General features: G+C 35.7%; 1 protein-coding gene across 2 annotated transcripts; it reads left to right on the top strand.

Annotated features, from left to right (window-relative positions):
* Positions 1 to 4312: 4312 nt before the first annotated feature.
* On the top strand, positions 4313 to 19630 carry LOC142640411 (protein VTE6, chloroplastic). Of its 2 annotated transcripts, none has more exons than XR_012845192.1 (5): positions 4313 to 5217; positions 5474 to 5727; positions 10997 to 11115; positions 11686 to 11790; positions 19243 to 19630. XR_012845192.1 is itself a non-coding variant. In XM_075814486.1 (5 exons), exons 1-5 carry the CDS (start codon positions 4774 to 4776, stop codon positions 19336 to 19338), a joined length of 1023 nt encoding a protein of 340 aa, XP_075670601.1. In that variant the 5' UTR covers positions 4313 to 4773; the 3' UTR covers positions 19339 to 19630. The 2 variants fall into 2 exon arrangements, 1 of the variants encoding a protein (XP_075670601.1); XM_075814486.1 differs by having other exon boundaries at positions 10997 to 11120.
* Positions 19631 to 19843: the final 213 nt, after the last annotated feature.

Genomic DNA, 19843 nt, shown 5'->3' with positions numbered 1-19843 from the left:
TTATACATTTTGATTGATGACATAGTTATTAATTTTTTATCTTCTCAAAATTTTGCAATCATAAAAAATAAAATAAGAACATATAATCATGGTTTTAAAAACCGAACCGTAAATAAAACCGTTTTTTTTCAAAATTTACGGTTTTTCCCGATTTTTGACCGGTTTTGAGACATATAACCGGACCGGACTGCACCGGTTTTCCCGGTTGAACCGGTGGGATCGGCCGGTCCGGTCCGGTTTTTAAAATAGTGCATATAATTTAACGGTTAGATTTTCAAAATTAACATTCAATAAAAAAAAATATGAGAAACTTTGAGGGTTTCTTTCCTATGATGAAAGTATATATTTCCATTTTGATGAAAGAAACTTGCCTGGTATGGAACTATCTTATTAACCATGATTTATATTCTAAGGAGGGATTATTGTTTTATTGGTTATAAAGATTTTTCAAAAAATGCAAATCGTACATTCTAACTTTAACTAAAATTCATTTAAGTCTTATAACTTTGCTTCCATTCAATTTCCTTTAAATTTCAAGTTCATTCAATTAAAGCATCTTTATCAAATTTCGTTAAATATTGCGGTTAAGTGTCCAAATTTTATTTATTTTTATTCAAATTTTTTAATTTAAAAAAATCCAATTAATTATTTAAAAATATTTCCTAGATTATATATATATTTTAAGATATTAACGAAAACTGACGAAAATACCTTAATTAAATAAACTTGAAACTTAAAGGACTCAATAGAACGAAAGCAAAGTTAAAAAACTGAAATAAATTTTGGTCATATTTAGAAAGTGTACATTGCAATTTTTCTTTAAGAATTTATTATCAAACTAGTCATTAGATTTCTTTGCCTAAGTAAGGGTCAAAATCATGACTCAAAACTATAAACATGAATGCATAAGTTCAGTTATAAGTGGGAAAAGTCTTATAATGGTATCTCATTTTAATGAATTATTGGTGAATACCCAATGGAAAATAGATTGAAAGATTTTCTTAAGTTTATAAAGTCCAATACCCAAATGTTCCATAATAATTTTATAATATATATCAAGAATTATGTAAATTAGTCGTAGCTGGCCTGTGCATTGTGCGTTGCATGGTTTTTCTTTATAAATTTATAATACTCATCAAGAATTATAAATTAGCTGTAGCACGTGCGTTGCAAAGTTTTTCTTTTAAATTAACTGTATTTTTTCTGTTGTTAGAAAAAAAAAGTCTTGTTATTTAAAAATATCGAGTAGAAACACCAAATTGTAAATAACTAAAATAATTTCTTTTAAATTATTTGTATTTTTTCTGTTGTTAGAAAAACAAAGGTCTTGTTATCTAAAAATATCGAGTAGAAACACCAAAGTGTAAGTAACTAAAATAAATTCTAATAAAGAAAGCAAAATGATTGTTTCTGCTTTCAACAATTACAAAATTAATAAGTAGAAATTAACTTTGGAATATCTCCGAAATCTCTCTATTTATTATATAAATTTTTGGATAAGACCTTTCAATCGGTTAAAATTCAAATCTAGTCTTTTATAGAACTTTCGAAAAAAACTTAGTAATATCTCATAAAAAATAATAACATTGTGTAAAGTTTTAGACGGCTTAAGACAATAAGTTTAACCTAATATTAAGCCAAGTTGATTAACAAGTTTGTTGATTAAAACTAAATTAAACAAATATGTGTAAACAAATATAATGCGGAAAGTAAATAACACAAAGATCTATGACCCAAGAAAATCAAACTAGTAAAAAACCTGAGGAAGATTTAACCTATCTATCTTCAAGGTAAAACAGATCCATTATGAAAGAATTAAAATTTGTACAATAGAATTTAGACCACTAACATCCTATTGCTACCTTGACTAGAAAACTTACTACTACAACCACGTGACAGCTCCGAGTCCACGGACTATTTCTTTTTTTGATCCATTGCAACCACAAGTTCTCCTATTTGTGACATTGAGACTCCACTCAAAGATTTCAAATCTTCTTTAATTTTTGTATGCATTAATTGATGCGAGCACTAAGTTCTTGACATGAATCTTGATCTTAATAACCCTAAGTGTGTACGAAGGTAAACACCTCTAAATCTCACAAGAGATTCAACACACAACACATCAAAGACCTCTAAAACGTAGCTAAGATATTTTTTTTTATATGTGAAGTAAAACATAAAACTTTACATGTCAAACGAGCTTGGGTTGAATTGAAAATTTTGCAGGAAATTAATTCTTCACGATTCTCGATCGATCGAATCTAATTTTTGATCGATCAAACCTTGCAGAATTTATCCAATAATTTCTGCAATCACTCGATTCCAATTTTACAATTAAACATACTTTGAGCAAGCTTAACTTAAACTCTATGTTTTGATCATGGTTTGCTAGCACATTACACATTGAAATTCTAATACATTAATTCCTAAGGTCTTAGAACTTAACAATATCTCCATTTGGTAATTCGTGACAAAACACATTATTACAAACATGAAATGCTCAAAGTTACAAACAACCCATTTAAATTTAAAATGTCCTAAACTTGGAAAGATTTGAAACACAAAAACAATCTTTCTTATAAGTCTAATGAAATCTGAACAATAAAAGCAAAGAATCGCATTTTGTTGGAGGTAGGGAGGAGGACAAAAGGTTGTGGAGGCGGAGCGTATCAACTGTGGAGAAAGACCCATATGGCACCCGATCTCCATGAGTGTCTTCCTCACCATCTTCATCGCCTAGTCTTACCCCTCTCTCATTTTAGAAAAATTTTAAAAATGGGCTAATGACAAATTAATGAATAATAATAAATAAATAAAAACTAAGAACTCACTATATTGTTATCTCAAGTGCTTCAAGAGATCCACTGAAAAAAAAGACCACCTACAATTTTAATATTTTGACCCTTTGAGAGATTTAGAAAATATAGTTGGGAATGTATAGAGAAAGATTAAAAAAAGAATAAAGAAATAATGCATAAATAATATTTAAATGAGATAGAAAATTGATAGAAACGGTTAGAAAGGTTATCTAATTTTTTTTTGAAAGAATTTATAAAAACAAATTGAAAATGAATAAAGAATGATTAAAAAAAAGAGAGTATAAAGGATGAATAAAGAAAGAATGTAAGCCAACGGGGGCTAGGTTAAGTGGGTAAGGCTCGGACGCTTCGTGCACCACACCTAGGTTTGGCTAAGTGGGTAAGGTTCGGGCGCTTCGTGCAACACACTAAAGTACGAATCCTGCTACCCGCATGAGTCAATTGGTGGGTACACTTAGGCTGCGTTTGTTTCGACGGTAAACGTTTTTAGGAAATTATTTTACGCATTTGCGGGTGTTTGGCAACACCTGAAATTTTGGTCAAACGGAAAATTAGTAACATTTGATCGTAAAATACTGCCTCCCACCCGGAAAATATTTTCCATTTGTATTTTACCTTCAATTGGTTTCAATCCTCATTTTACCTCTCGGCTTCTCGCATTGTTAGTCACTTCAGTCAAGCTCCACGCCTTGCCTCAAGCCAGTCCGAGCTTCACCCACCGTCCGAGCTTCACCCCCAGCACCGGTCGCCCCCGATCGTCGCACCAAAGACCAGCCCACCAACGGCGCGAGATCGCGCCATGACCCACCGCGAGATCGCGTCATAACCCAGATCGCGCCGTTGCACCCTGGCACTGCGATCTTGCGCAGTCGCACCCCAGCACCGATTGCGATAGCGCACCCCAGCATCGCGATCGCGCCAACGCACCCCAGCCTTCGCGATCACGCCGTCGCACCCCAGCCTTCGCGATCGCGCTGCCTTCGTGATCTTGATCGTGCCTCCTCCTTTGCGATCGCGCCGCTTCTCTCTCGGATTTTATGATATTTTTATTTTGGGTTTTGTTTCTTTTGTGATTCTACTGAGAAATGATGTTATATATTTGTTTGGAAGCGGAGAAAATGTGAGCATCAAGTAAAAAAATGTATTTTTTATAATATTTTTAAGATCACAATCAAACACCTGAAAATATTTTTCAAAGTATTTTTTAAAATGCCACAAAACATCTAAAAATATTTTCCTTTCTCGAAAATATTTTTCTTTCCTAAAAACATTTTCCAAAATTACTTTACTGTTGAAACAAACGCACCCTTAGCAGCGGAATGTACTCACAATGACTTTCACACAGGGCCTTCCCACTAAACGGAAGGTTAAAATTCCAGCTTGGCTCCCTGCCCGAGGTTATAAAACCATACCCCCTTTTCTCTTAACAAAAAAAAAAAGAAAAAAGAAAAGAAAAAGAAAATAAGAAAGAAAGAAAGAACGTACAAATATTTAAATAAGATGGAGAATCCATTGACCGTGAGAGTGAATTTGTACTGTCCACTCTCGTTACAAAAGTTTGAAGTAGCTGATGTTGTTAAGTCTTATCTCGTCGTCTGACTCTTCCTCTCTCTTATAACATGGGTGGTGGTGGTGCTAGTTTTGTCGCGATCTGGCGGTGCCGGTAGATGTGGCGGATTGGGCTCCTGAAAGTTGATTTTTGAGGGTTTATGTTGATATTTTCGCTGTGAGTGCGGTGGTTGTTGGGTTTGTGTTAATTTTCGGCTTGATTTGTGGGGGTGGGTGCGGATGTTTCTAGGCTTTTATCTTCATTTTTAGTTTGATTTGTGTGGTGGATGCGGTCCGGTTTGACGGTGCTGGGATTTATGATTTTTCTGATCTAACTGGGTTTTGTGAATAGCATGGTTTGTTGAAGAATGGTACTAGGTAGTGAGAAGTCCACCTGGGAAAGAAAATGGTGATATTGACAATGACTAGTAGTTTTATTATGCAAAGGCCAAGTCTTCTTGTTCACACCAAGCCCATTTCACTTCTCCCATTCAAATTCCAATTCGGCCATTCTCTCTCTCATTCTCACACTGAAAGCAAAAACAAAAGCAAAAGGACCCTATTAAATCTCCACCACCGAAACCCTAATAGTAATAGCAAGAAGATGGTGGTTCAGTGCGCTTTATCATCATCAGTATCAGAGGCAGTTAAAAAGGCGCTGATCCAATCGTCTTCTCTCACGTGGGAGTCGGCAATCCTGAGCAACATGTTGATCTTTGTATTGGGTTTACCAATTCTGCTTTCTGGCCTCTCTCTCTCGGGGATTGCCTCTGCTTTCCTTTTGGGCACTCTCACATGGCGAGCTTTTGGTCCCCCTGCTTTCCTTCTCGTTGCCACTTACTTCATCATTGTAAGCAAACCCCATTTCAATTCTTGTTTTTTTTTCTTCTCTAAATTTTGTGAAAACTACACCCAAAAAAAAAAAAAAAGTTAATTTATGAGCATGTTGTGAAATTGGATGTGTGTGTAGTAGTATTGTTGACTTAGATTGGTAAATAGGCTCATTCTCTAGCGACCATAAAATCCAAACACATGATTGCGTAAGTTTTATCCTAATGTATTGCTGCTTCTTCTTATAATGGAATTATGTGTTATATATGTTGTAGGGGACAGCGGTAACGAAAGTGAAAATGGCACAAAAGGAGGCACAGGGGGTTGCTGAGAAGAGAAAGGGAAGAAGAGGACCAGGCAGTGTTATTGGTTCCAGTGCTGCTGGTTGCATCTGTGCATTTCTTTCAATTTTTCAAGTTGGGGGACCTGCTTTTTCTCAGCTTTGGAAACTTGGCTTTGTTGCCAGTTTTTGTACTAAGTTGAGTGATACTGTCTCAAGTGAGATAGGGAAGGCATACGGTAAAACAACGTAAGTACGAAGTAATAATGCATCTTTAGTTTAATTTTATTATTAAACTTTCCAATTCACTGACTAATGAATGAAATGTTAGGTAATGGTGGAAATCTAAAGCCTATTTATCTTTCCTCTATGCAATTTAGGGCCAGTATTGTTGCTCAATGCTAAGAATACTTTCATTAAGTTCTTAAATTTAATTTTCAATCAATCAAATGGCAATTCAGCCAAAAAAAAAGAAAAAGAAAAAAGAATCAAATGGCAGAAGCAAAATTGTGAAGTATGATATATGAAATGCTATCTGCAGAATCACCAATTTGTTTTCCTTTTCTTCACTCTATCATTGGTACTGTTTGCACAACCTCTGAACAGATTCTCTCTCTTTTTTCCTTCTTCCTTACAACTCTAAATTAAGCGCTTTTGCTTACCTATCAAAACATTAAAATCAAACATATTTCTCTACCAAATCAACATATAATAACTCATCAAATCACCCTTTAATTCCTAAATGCAACCACTTTCCAAAATTTTTTAGGGTTAAAAAGTTTTGTATTTGGGTTTTTATTTTATTAGTTATGTTCAATTTTATAGACAGCGGCAAATCTGTAATTTCTGCCATTCCTGTGAATTATGGGTAACTTGAACTTTAGTTGAGTCTAGAATTATCTAGAAAATTCAAAATTCTAAGTATCTTAGGTTTATTATCTTTGGGTCCAAGTTAGTATTTTATTAGGTTTTAGATTACTAGTTATAGTAGCCCTATTACTACTACCAAGAGTCCTAATACTGCTAGGATAAGGAAGTCTTTAGATATATTTATGCTTATCAAAGGAGAAGTGTTGATTAATAAAATTATTGAGTGTTTTACTTATCCAAAAAATAAAATTATTGAGTGTTTTGAGCATTGGGGTGTGTTGACCTTTGTGTGATGTTTTCTCTCTTTCTCTTCTCTCTGTTCCTCTCCTTCTTTTCTTTCTCTATCGTACTGTTCACTCAGGATACAGCCCATGAACACCAAAAAAATCTCTCATTTTCTTCTTCCTTACAATCCTTTTTTTTTTTTTTTTTGATAGGTAATCAGAGAACTATTATTAATGAGTAAAAACGGAATAGTACAAGTTGTTCATGATGATGAACAAGAAGAAAAAGATGAAACAAACAGCAAAACAAAAAAGAGGGGCAATCCTAAATCAAGCCCTTTCTTTTACCTATCAAAGCCCTAAATCCTCACATACTTTCTACTACCAAATAGTCATCAAATAAGTCATCAAACTGCCTTTTAATTCCTAATACAACCCTGTGTTTCTTCAACAACTTTAAATTTAAAATCCAAAAATCTTCTTAAACCTAAACCCACCACAATCACATGAAGACAAATTCCCTAATTTGTTCTACACCAACTTTCCTTCATTATTACATTTACCAGTGTAGTTTGCTATAATGGACAAGCAGAGTTGAGGCTTTTGCATTGATAGCAATGATCTAAAATGTTTCTCAAACCTCAGTGGACATGAATTATGTCATAGAAAGTTAGAAAGTTGAGGCATTAGTAGCCTTGATAAGCCAGTGGGCTAGAGCTGAAATGGTGCTTCCATAAGAATGGCTGAAGGGTGAGGTCATGGGTCCTACATGATGACATTTCTGGTTCTTATTGGTTTTTATGACACCCTTATTACTATGTGTAGCCCCAAGGCTAAGGGCATGTTTGGTACATTGAATGACGATTACGACAGGAATGATAATCTTTATTACTAGGAATAAAATGTGTTGTAATAGAATAACTAAACCTATTCATAAGTTTTTTTATGTGTTGTATCTTACTTATACAATTATATTTTCTTGAAAATAATTTCTTTTAAATTTGACAGATAGAGTTATTTTTTTAATGATTTTTTATTTTTAAAATTGTTGTGTGTATATGGAAAGTTTGTTTATTTGGAAATATATTAATTTTAGAAACTACTACTCTTACCAAGAAATAGCTATTGCAACCCTTTTAGAGAGGAATAATTATTCCTCATTTTAAAGAATAGCTATTCATAAGGAATGACTATTCCCTATAACAAAAACATAACAAAACAAAAGGATAGTTAAATCATAGTAATGACTATTACATTATAGTGCCTATTATAATCTATCAAACATGTCCTAATATGATTGCCTAAGAATACTTGATATTGAAGAGAGAATCAGAGCTCATAGTAGTATAGGATAGAGAAACTGCTATCCCAAGCAATTGTACTTTTTCTTGAGATTGCAATGAATTTAGGAACCACTATGCATTCTAACACTGGAGCGAAGTGGCAGATTATGCAGAAGCCACAAGCATGGTGGCATGAGGAGTGTCCAAAGAAGCCTTAATCCAATCCAATTAGATTCATAAGCCCAACCAAGTTGATTTTCAAGCTCTATGAATAATGCCATTATTTTGAACGAATTTCCTAACAATTCAAAAGATATTTGAAGAATAATAATAAGTCATTTTCTCCAAGAGAGCATTTATTTTGGGTTTCCTAGGAAATATTAAGCCTTTAGCAGACAAGTTGTTTATTTTGTTTCTAGTTTCTATTAGTCAAACCTGAATATGATCTTGAAAATGTAATGTTTTTGTTGATATTTTTGTTCTCCCATGCTTAGAGGGCTGTTCTAAGCATTGTATAAAGTCATTTGGCTAAAATGAATAAATTAGATTAGAGAGTGTTTTCCGAAAATCCGCCTTTGTGCTTTCAGGAGATGAATTTCTTCTAAATTAACTCTTACCCCTGGGGTGGATTCCTTTGGGTGATGAATTAGGTTTCTCTATCTCTTTGGGTGGTGATATTTTGTATCCCATTGAGTGGTGAGCCTATTCAGTTTTGCATTCTTAGCTAAATTCCTATGGGTGATGATATTTGTTTTCCCTTTGGGTTTGCTTTGGGAGTGAGCTTATCTATCCTTTTAATACCTGAGTGTTTACTTATCCCATATAAACAAAAAAAATGTAAAAAATATACATCTAGTCATCCCTCATTCATCATATCGGATAAGTTTGATTTACCTCAAACCCTTACGGTATCACATTCTATTGGCAGCAAGTCCGACAGTATTCACTGGCATCAGGAGACTGTAAAATGATCATTAATGATGTATAGAACTTTAGATGATCATCAATAATGTATAGAAATGAGGAAGTAGGAACCATTGGGCACACTATTGGAAATGATTAAAGAAAAAGTCCTCGTATGTTTGTCATTTCAAATAAGATATAATAATCCCATGATAATGTTAGAAGCGCAACTCTGAACTGTAATTGTGAATTTATACTTATGAAAGTAGGATTTTTTTCTACTTATCAAAAAAAAGAAAGTAGGAATCTTTTCAGATGAAATTGTTTTGGTCTAATAGAGGGCAACATGAATGGAAGAAAGAGGAATACCCAAATCTGAAGTTCACTTCCATATAAGCAAGTTAGCTCATTCACTTATGACTTGAAGTCATTTGTTTTATCTGCGTTTGGGGTTCATTCATTGAGTGATGTCTTTGTTTGGGAATTGGAATGCGACTATATAGAGAGAGGAATAATTGTACATTTAATTGTGTGGAGCCATATGTTATTTAAGATAAAATCAACGTATTTGAAATTGTTGTTTGAGTAGTCATGCACCATTGGAACAAATGACATGCATTCGATCATAGATTTTATTGATTTCCTCTTTTTGTATATAATTATTTGATTATAAATGACAAATTACCCCATATATGGTCAACCCCTCTAGCAATTTAGTCCACATTTTTGAACGCTACATTTGACCCTGAACCCCTCAGCTTTGGACAAAAATGAAAATTTCAGGACTCTGTACAAATTAATAGATTTTGCATAATGTGGACTAAACCTGAGGGAGGAAGAGTGTGGGGACACGAAGGAAGAGTCTCAGCGCAAGCCTTTTCTGGAAACATTTTCTGTTTTTTAAAAGACACTTTCTGTTCAAAAGGCTCTTTTTTTTTTTTTTTTTGGATGACCAAACCTTACTTTTCTGCTGGCTTTTGTTTTCTGATGTATCTAACACCATAAAGTGCAGAAAATATTTTCCAAAAAAATGTTTACCACTGAAACTAACGGGGAATATAATTGTTATAGGTTTTAGCCATAGGAAGTAATTTGTAATTTTTCCTTTAACTTTGGAGGATCTTGTGTACATATGCTCTGTGCTGATGAGGTATCTCCTTTGTGTGTGTTTGTTTGTGATCAATCCCTATTATATTTGCCTATTTTGGTAACTATTATGTTAAAAGTGTACTTTATGTTCACATGTCTAGCTTTAGTCTACCAATTTCATTGCATTTTCCTCAATGCATTCTTGTTTCTTAATCACATCTACTGTCAATAATAAGAATAATAATAATGAATTCTATTAGAGAGGGAGATTCTCTTTTTTAGTTTCCTCTATTGCATACCCTAGATAACCCTAGAGAACATTATCTATTTAGCAGAATATGAGAGATGTACAACTAAGATGAAAAACAATCAAAGAAATTTCAAGAATACTTAAAACATTGGCTTAATAAAAAAAAGAAATAAGGGGTTCGTGGTTAATGATTATAAGGGGTTCATGATCTATTTAGCATAACCCTAGTTTTCTCCTCTCTCTCTCTCTCTCTCAATAACTTCCCACATCTATTTACTTTACGTTTATTTTTGAGAAGTACTACATCCACAACATTTTCACAACAAATCATAGGTGATTAGTTGTTATTAGTTCTAATTTGAACCTACTACTTAAATTACTTTTTTTCCTCGTCAATAACAACTCGTAACAACTTGCTACTTAGAGTTTGTTGTAAAAGTGTTATGAAAATGTTGTGGACATAGCATTTCTATTTATTTTTAAATAGGTTTTTTTTTGGATATCCACATGCGTCATGTGTTGACATCTGATAGTTATATTGATAATAACAATAATAATGATGATAATAATCTACTGTTGGCACCTTTGGATTATTAATGCTAATTTTTTCCAAGATAGTATTAATGAACTAAGATTTGAGGTTTATTGACTACTAGTGTGCTTATATCACATGAAGTTTGTAGCTTCATGCAGTGTGAATGTGGAACTTAATACCAAATCAACATTGTTTGAATTGGTTTTTGGTAATTTTGTGTTTAGTATATGGGGCCTTGCTTAAAGCATGACATGCATTTTCCAAAATCAACATTTATTTTTGGGATGTTTTGCCCCTTGCATGTATTTTAATATTTACATCTCAATATTTTTTTTTAATCGTTTAAATCGGTGCTTCTGAGCAGGTATCTAGTTACGACATTTAAGATAGTCCCAAGGGGAACTGAAGGGGCTGTGAGTGTCGAGGGAACCATTGCTGGACTTTTAGCATCAATTCTTCTTTCCTTTGTTGGTTGTGTCATGGGTGAGGTACTCTACACCGTCTTCCCACTATCATTGAATACTTGTTCCTTTTTTTTTTTGGTCAAAATTAGTTCTGGATCTGTTTCTTATTTATATTAAAAACTCCTTTTCATTTTTATGTCCCCCCCCCCCCCCCCAAAAAAAAGAAATCAGAAGATTGCAGTCGTGGTCCTTTCGACAGAAATTTCTGCCCCTCATAAGTTCGCTGATATTCCACCTACTAATATATGCATAAAAAAAATGGAAAGAAAGGTTGATTCATTGAAAACTTGCTTCTATAAATGTGACTGCTAAGAAATAAGAATCAGCAAATGCATTAAGCTTTTGGATATCCATGATAAGATAATGTTGGAATTTATTGGATAGGTTCATTATTTGATTTTGGCATGTCCTGGACATGGATAATGTATGATCTTTGTATTTGGCACCCTTTTAAGTTTTAATTACTGTTGTTGAAATTACTATGTAATATGAATTAAACAGATTATATCTCAACTTATTAATTAAATTTATAAATAGTTTGAGATATTTTAATTTATTTTCTTTTTTGTGTATTTTTCTGGTGAAACAGATAAGTGCACCTGAAGCAATTATATGCATAATAGCTTCCCAGGTTGCTAATGTTGGTGAGAGCATAATAGGTGCTGCACTTCAAGAGAAGGAAGGATTTCAATGGGTATGCAATTCATATCCCAATAATTCTGCAAAACTTTTGAGACCTATTACTTGAATATAGTCTGATCAGTCTGTAGTCGAAATTTTTTGGGTTTTATTGGATTACAATTGTTAGGTTATGGCATGGTAAATAGATCATTAGTCATCTTGAACTTTGAATTATTTTGATCATGTAGGCAACTTCTTGTCCCAGTCTTGGAGTTGTGGATTCTGCTGGGTTCTGGTGGGGCAGGGGCAAGGTCAGGGACAGACCCACGTTGGGCACCCCCCCTCTCCTCTCCAAAATCTTGGCCCCCCTCCCTCCAATCTTGGCCCTTAACCAAAATTTAACACAAATAATATCACAAATCAAACCAAAAAAACCATGTATAAGCCCAAACAGCCCACAAATTTAATAAAAACTTTACAAAAAGTAATAAAAAAAAAAATTTGATACCCACAGATCAGCCCATTGACAAAAAAAAAAGAACAAGAAAAAAGAGGAGACCAATATAGTTGTATAGACTAGAAAAAGAAGAGTCCGAGAGTCAAACTAGATCTGTTACCAGATCTGCCCCAACAGTTCTAAGTCAGATTTTTGTTGTTCCCCCTTGTCCTACGTCAGAGAGAGAGAGAGAGAGAGAGAGGGAGGGAGACGGGGATCTGTGATGCCGACAAACCACAATTGTGCTGCCACCAGCCACTCCTCAGTCCTCGCCTCACGAGATCTTTGATTCTATCTCACAAGTATTTCTCTCTCTTCGAAGCCTATTCCTAATTTTCTATGACTGTGATATGATTTTCTGTTGAGCGTATTTGTGTGTTTTGCTGAGCTGAGATGTGAGAAGTAAGATGTGGCAATAGTAAAGTGTGGCAGACTATTTCTATGACTTTTGTGTTTTGGAGACAATGAGTTCTAGAATAAAGTAGTTAAAAAGAGTTATGTAGTAGAGACTTTAAGAGAGGACAAACTCAGGCGTGGGGATGTGGCTAAATGGGCTACAGTGTGGTGGAAAAGGTGCAGAATCCCGTGAATCATCGAATTTTTGAACGCAAGTTGTGCCTGAAGCCATTTGGCCGAGGGCACATCTGCCTGAGTGTCAAGCATTGTTGCCCCAAAAAAGGAACCTATCAAAAAAAAAAAACAAAGATGCAGTGTGTTATAAATTATTAGTGTTGGTAGTGGGGTAACAGTGTGTGTTGTGGGGACAGTGGGTGAGTGATAGAGTGAGTGAGTGTAGACCATGTGCTTGAATAATTTATATAGTGTATTCTAACTATTTCTAATTAATACAGTATTCTAACTATTTTTGAGATAGAAACAAAGACATAATAAATTATAAAAATGTCTCACAAATTTAACCAAATAAAATTGTTGCACGTCACATTGCCAAATACTAACTCATAATGCTATAACAGTGTAAATATATCTATAAATTGAGAACTATTAAATTAATTAATAATTAATGCATCATGCATATCACCTACAATTTATTTTTATTTTTTGATAACGGCGTCGTTAAGTGAGATACATGGGATATGGGGGAGTCGGGAAGGAAAAAAGTACTAGTTTTGGGGCAAAACCTCTGCTTGTCAATCATGAGGTAGATTTGAATGGTATCACTGCTGGGGTAGTTTTAAATGTCCACGTGAAAATAGCACGTGGTCCTCAATGGCAATGGGAGGTGCAATGAGCCAACATTAATGAAGAGGGCCAATCTGCTTTTATTTGGCCCAAACCAAACTTTTATGGAAGCCTCGTAGGTCCCATTTTAAGACTAAACAACAAAACTCAATCCTCCTTTCCAACCAAAAACTACAACCTAACTCCCCACATCTACCTCACTTTACCCCGAAGCCCATCGCACAAAAGCCTAATCTTTCCCTACCTGGAACCTCCTCTTCTTCACAGCCATCAACTTCAAATCCACAATCCCAACCCATCAAGCCCAATCACCTCCCACACACCAATACTACCAAACTCAAGTCAATATCAACATCAAACACAAAACCACAAGCCCAAACCCATCATTAGCAACCAGCCACCATCAATCAACCTATCAAACATTTTATTAATGAGTCTGAATTTGGTAAAGACGGGGTGTAAAACCCTTGTTTTACACATCTGATAATAGATTGCCACGTCAACCTTTTACTTAATGAGAAATATATCCTACCACACCTAATAACATCTCAATTAACTCCCACTTTCATCAACTTCTTTAGTTCCAGAACAAACTTAAACCTAAATCTCATCCTTTCCTATTCAAAAAAAAAAAAAAAAAATCTGAAATCTCATCGTTTCAGCAGGTTCCCTCAAGTTTTAATTTTTCTTGATTTCTTCCCAAAATGGATTTCAAGATTTCTCAATCATTTCGGCGACTATCAATAAAAGACAAGATTCTATGTTTCTATGTTAACTATGGAACAAAAAACAAAATACTATGTTACTGTGCAAAACCCATACCGTTAAGATATTCAAACATAGCAAATCACCTCATAAAACCCAATAACAAAATATTGCAAAATAAACCTTGAAGTCACGTATTTCACTATCAAGGTTTCAATAGCGACTCTGATCAATTGATGTGGTGTGGTGGAGGTTTGGCTAGGTTTGTGGCGGGAGAAAGAGGAGCTGAGGAGGGAGATGAGATTTAAGGGACTCTTTTTCACATATGGTTTGAAAACGTGAAATAGGGTTTTTAATTTTTTTTTTTTTAAAGATGTTATTAGGTGTATTAGGATGTATTGATTTTACAATGAGTCTTAAGTAAAAGGCTGATGTGGCATCACCTTATTGGCTGGTGTATGGTTTACATCCCGTCCTCATTGAATCTATTCTTTTTATTAATACCCTCAAAACCAACGACATACTGATATAGACCAGTTAACACTTCTGCAATCTCCCCAAATCCAATCAATGATCCTTTCTTCTCCTCCACTTCTTAGATGGGCTAAAGGAGATCGTCCCACTAGCACGATGATGTGATGGGGGCTGTCTCTCATCTTTTTGCGGTCGAGAGTTACTACCATCTCGAGTTGAGACCCAGATAGTGGTGAGTGAGGAAGCTTCATCTCTTTGTGTTGCTGTTGCGGATTCAGGGACTACTCTTTTCGAAGCTTGGTCTGACAATCTTGAGCTCGTTCCTCTTGCCCAAACCAACAAGGAGCTTCAGCCCTCATTTAGGCAGTTTTTTTTTTTTTTGATGGCTTGGATAGGTGGTCTTGGGGCAACTCTAGAGATTGGGTTTTTGAATTGAGAGATGGAAGACTAGTGGTGATTCCACTTTCCCTTTATCGATCTCTAGAGAGTCTCACATAGTTTTTGGGCTCAGATGATGAGTTAGATAGCGTAAGCAGGCAAGGAAAGGAGCTTTTGCTCAGGGAGGAGGGGCATCCTTTGAATTGGGCTGATGATTGTGAGTGCGATGTAGCCTGGGATGCTTTATCTACTGATGTGGGTTCAGAGGTGGATCTTGTATGCTGGGAAAGGGATGAGGAGCCCATGTTTGTAGCGCCTTTAGCAACAGCAAGCCCAACAGCAGCAATGACATCTCCAGTGACGAATGTTGAAGATGAGGCAAAAAAAGACAGTACTCAGTTGTTGCTTTGGGTTACCAGAAAAATCAAGCTGTTAAGAAATCGGTGGGCACTTCCTTGGAGAATCTTAAGGAATAGGTTGGATTATTTCTATCTCTAGAGGCTAGGAAAAAATAGCAACTGGTTGAAGAAAGTGCCCGGAAGAAATTCACAAAGATGGGCATGAAAGGGAAGCGGGAGTTGAAGAATTTGTGAATTCTTGGAATCATGAGAATGGATCAACCAAGACAAAGAGTGTCAGTAGGGATAGGGACCTAGTGGTGCATCAATTAATCTTAGAATTATTTCATGTAATGTTAGGGGACTGAGTGGTAATGAGAAGCAGCTTCAGGTCAAGAACATCATCAAGACATGGAAGAAAGATATTGTTTGTTTGCAGGAAACAAAAATGGATTTAATCACAAGAGGGGTGATACGTAGTATTTGGGGTTGCCAACATTTTGATTGGGTTTTCTTAGGGTTGATTGGTTCCTTTGGAGGTATTTTGGTGTTGTGGGATAGAAGAGTAGTGGAAAAATGGAGGAGGCAGTAGGTCGCTTCTCTGTTTCTTGTCGGTTCAAGAATGTTGCTGACAACTTTAAGAGGGCTTTTTTTTGGGGCCTATGGCCCTAATGTTGATAGAAATTGACAACTTTTGTGGGAGGAGTTGGCTGGGATTAGAATTTGGTGGAATGTGCCTTGGTGTGTGGGAGGTGATTTTAATGTAGTGAGGTTCCCATTAGAGCGCCTTGGTGCCGAATCCTTTACCCCTGCTATTCATAAGTTTTCTGATTTCATAGCAGATCATGGTTTACTAGATCTTCCTTTGGAAGGGGATGCTTTCACATGGTCTAATTCTTGTGTTGAGGCATCGAGATCTAGGATTGACAGATTCCTCTTGTTGCCTGATTGGGAGAATAAGTTCCATTTTGTTCGTCAGCATAGGATGGCTAAACTGGTCTCGGATCATTTTCCAATTCTGTTAGGAGGGAATTTTTAGAGGCGTAAAAGACCATTCAGATTTGAGAACATGTGGTTACAGGCAGAGGTTTTTGTCGAGAAAGTGCATTCTTGGTGGGACTCCTATAATTTTAGGGATCTCCCAGTTATAGAATTGCTAATAAACTGAGAGCTTTGAAGGTTGATTTGGTCATATGTAAGAGAAGAAAAAAAAGGTTATGGCTGAGTCTTATTAGTGATTTGGACTCTCTCTGGAGGAAACTCGTCCCTTGTCTGATGTTGAGAATTTGGAAAAGGAATGTCTCACAAGTGAGTTGGAAAAGACAACTCTTTTGGAGGAAATCTATTGGAGGAAAAATCTCAAATTCTCTATCTTAAAGAGGGTGATAGAAATACAACATTCTTCCAGTGTTGAATGACTTAGAATTCTATAGATTATCTGAGGAGGATGTAGCCTGGTTGGATAGACCTTTTAATGAGGATGAGGTGCTTGGAGTGATTCAAGGATTTAATGGTGATAAGGCTCTAGGTCCTGATGGTTTCTCTATGGCCTTCTTTCAGTCCTGTTGGCATATTCTAAAGCCGTAAATTATGGAGCTGTTTCAGAATTTCCTTGACCAAGCAATTTTCAAGAAGAGTGTTTTTATTTATTTATTTTTATACAAGATAAAGATTCTACTCTAACTTAATCTAAGTGTATATGTGTGTTAAACTCTCTCTTGGAGACTTGAACTCTGGCCCTTGCTTCTCCCACACTCCACATGCACTTATACGGTGGTAATTTTTGAGAAGAGTCTTAATGCTTCTTTCCTTGCTCTTATTCCAAAAAAAGTGGATGCTACTGAGGTAAGGGATTTTCGTCGTTATTAGTTTAGTGGGTGGAATTTTTGAAGTCATTTATAAGGTCTTGGCTAACTGGCTTAGAAACGTGATGCATGGTATTATTTCATAGTTTCAAAATGCCTTTATAGTTTGCAGATTCTGGATTCAGTATTAATTGCAAATGAATGTTTAGATAGTAGATTGAAAGTAGGGATTCCAGGAGTTTTAAATAAGTTGGATGTGGAAAAAGCTTTTGATCACATAGCTTGGGATTTTCTAATGTACATGCTTCAAAGGTGTGGGTTTTAAAAAAGATGGAGGAAGTGGATTTGGTTTTGTATTTGTATGGTATGTTTTTCCATTCTAATAAATGGCTGCCTCAATGATTTTTTTTTTTTTTGAGTTCTAGTGGTCTTTGTCAAGGTGACTCTTTTCTCCAATGTTACTTGTCATTGTGACGGAGGCATTGAGTCATTTGTTGGTTGTAGCAGTAAATAAAGGGCTTCTTATTAACTATAACAGCTGATAGGCCTTTAATGGTGTCTCATCTTTTATTTGCGGATGATACCTTAATTTATTGTGATGCCGACTTGTGTTAGGTAGAAAAATTGAGGGGTATTCTCTTGCAATATGAGTCAGTTTCAGGCCTGAAGATTAATTTGGGGAAATTTGAGTTAGTACCTGTGGGGAAAGTGAGCAGCATGGGGGATTTAGTGACTGTGTTGGGATGTAGATAGTCTATGCTTCTTCCACAGAAATATTTGGGTCTTCTCTTGGGTGCTAAATCAAAGGAAAGGACGATTTGGAACCCTAATTCTTGAGAAGTTGGAAAGTAGATTAGCGGGTTGGAAATGCCTTTATTTATCCAAGGGAGGGAAGCTCACTCTCATTAAAAGCACACTCAAGTTTGCTGACTTATTTTCTCTCTCTTTTGGCAAGCATAGAAATATTGCTTTTTGGAAGGCTCTGCCACACTGCATTATGTGGTATCTTTGGCAAGATTGGAATTCCGTAAGTTTTGAGGAATGTGAACGGAATATCCTAAAAATTAGAGTTTTCTTCCTCCATACTTTGTTGGATTGGAGTGCTGCTCTCCCCCTTGTTTTTCTCTCTTACACTTATTTGATCATTGTATTTTGAATTGATTACTTCTCTCTTAGTACGCTGCTGTGTACTGGGTTTGTTTTTCTCTAATAAACTTTTCGTTACTTATCAAAAAAAAAAAGTCTGCTCAAAAACCACTGCATGCATCGCCATGCTCCACAGCCACCACCCCTCCCACCTTTCCACATGTGGCCACCACCCTGTACTACACAAATTCTGATGAGCATTGATTGATGGCCACTGGCTGGGAAGCTGTACGGCTCCAGTTAACTATTGTCATTGCACTGAGATGGGTCTCCCGCTAGACACCTTTGCTACTCACTTTTGGGTCGAGTCAGATCATGATCCAGATCAAGTTCAAGTTCTCCTCCACATGCTTGAGCTCATGGTCTTAATCTCCTGGACTCAACAGCAGAGATCAGCTCCAGTGGGAGAGATGAATAGTCAGGGTTCTTCACTGGAGAGTTTTGATTGAGAACTAGAAATGAGTTTAAGAAAGAGTGGTGGCTGGCAGAGAATGAGATGACACAGATCAGTTTAGTCTCATGGACTCGATGGCTGAGATTGGATCTCTAGTTTTTTGTTTTGCAACTTAAATGCCCTGAATATTTAGTCCCGATCCCCTCCCTGGATTCAATAACCCTACAGTCATTGAACTATATTGGTTGCTTTGGATTCATGTGACCAGAGGCTAAAATGTCCAAATACGGGATTTATATCTTCAGATTCATACATCCAAAGGCAGAAACGCCCTAACATGGGACTATTACTATTTAGTCCTATCCTAATCCCAGTCATGTGCGCCAAACAGAACTTTTTTAATTTTTTTTTGCACTGGTAAAATTAGATTGTGGAATTATTTGAGAATCCATTATATAGTTGATTTTGTTTTATTTTTGGCGAGAGGATGCATATTGTCTCTCTATAGTGCAGCCCATCTGTTCCTCTCCCTCTTACCTGACTAGCTGTAATGAATCTGTCTCATAAGGTGTCTGGTTCTGTTTTGCAGCTCAACAACGATGTTGTCAATATTATCAATATATCAATGGGCAGCATTATAGCGGTGCTGATGCAGCAACTTCTGCTCCAAAATTGGCTCATGTGAATTTGCTGTCACCTCTCCCTAGATATCAGGCATCTTAACCTGATGCTCTAATGGGGGTTGGAAGGGGTGGGAAATCATGGCAATATGAGGACATCAATGTATAGTTGTAATAGCTAATTTATTTTATTATATTTTATTTCTTTTTCTCTGTATCTTCATCAATCAAAATCTTTATCGTACGCTCATTTGAAATTAAAGATCAAAAAGTGTGTTGTTGGAACATAAAAACAAATGAAGGGCTTACACCTTCAGTGGAACAATTATTTATTTTTGTTCTAGTATCTTTTTTTCATTAATCGGCGTATTTGTATGTTATTATTGCTGATCATGGAAAGTCCATTGCTATGGATCAAGTACTTTAATATATCGTACAGAAGCTTGTGCTCATTGCTCAAACAGGGGATTCACGTAAGATCCTAACAGTTTGCATTTCAAACCATAACCAGGATTTTATATTCGTTATGCTTTCATTCAAAGACTGGGTGATCTTGAATTAACCCCTTTA

The sequence above is a fragment of the Castanea sativa genome, chromosome 6 (assembly GCF_040712315.1).
Source record: "Castanea sativa cultivar Marrone di Chiusa Pesio chromosome 6, ASM4071231v1".
Taxonomy (NCBI): domain Eukaryota; kingdom Viridiplantae; phylum Streptophyta; class Magnoliopsida; order Fagales; family Fagaceae; genus Castanea; species Castanea sativa.
The sequence above is the reverse complement of the archived record's forward strand: the minus strand, read 5'-3'. Positions and strand labels throughout refer to the sequence as shown.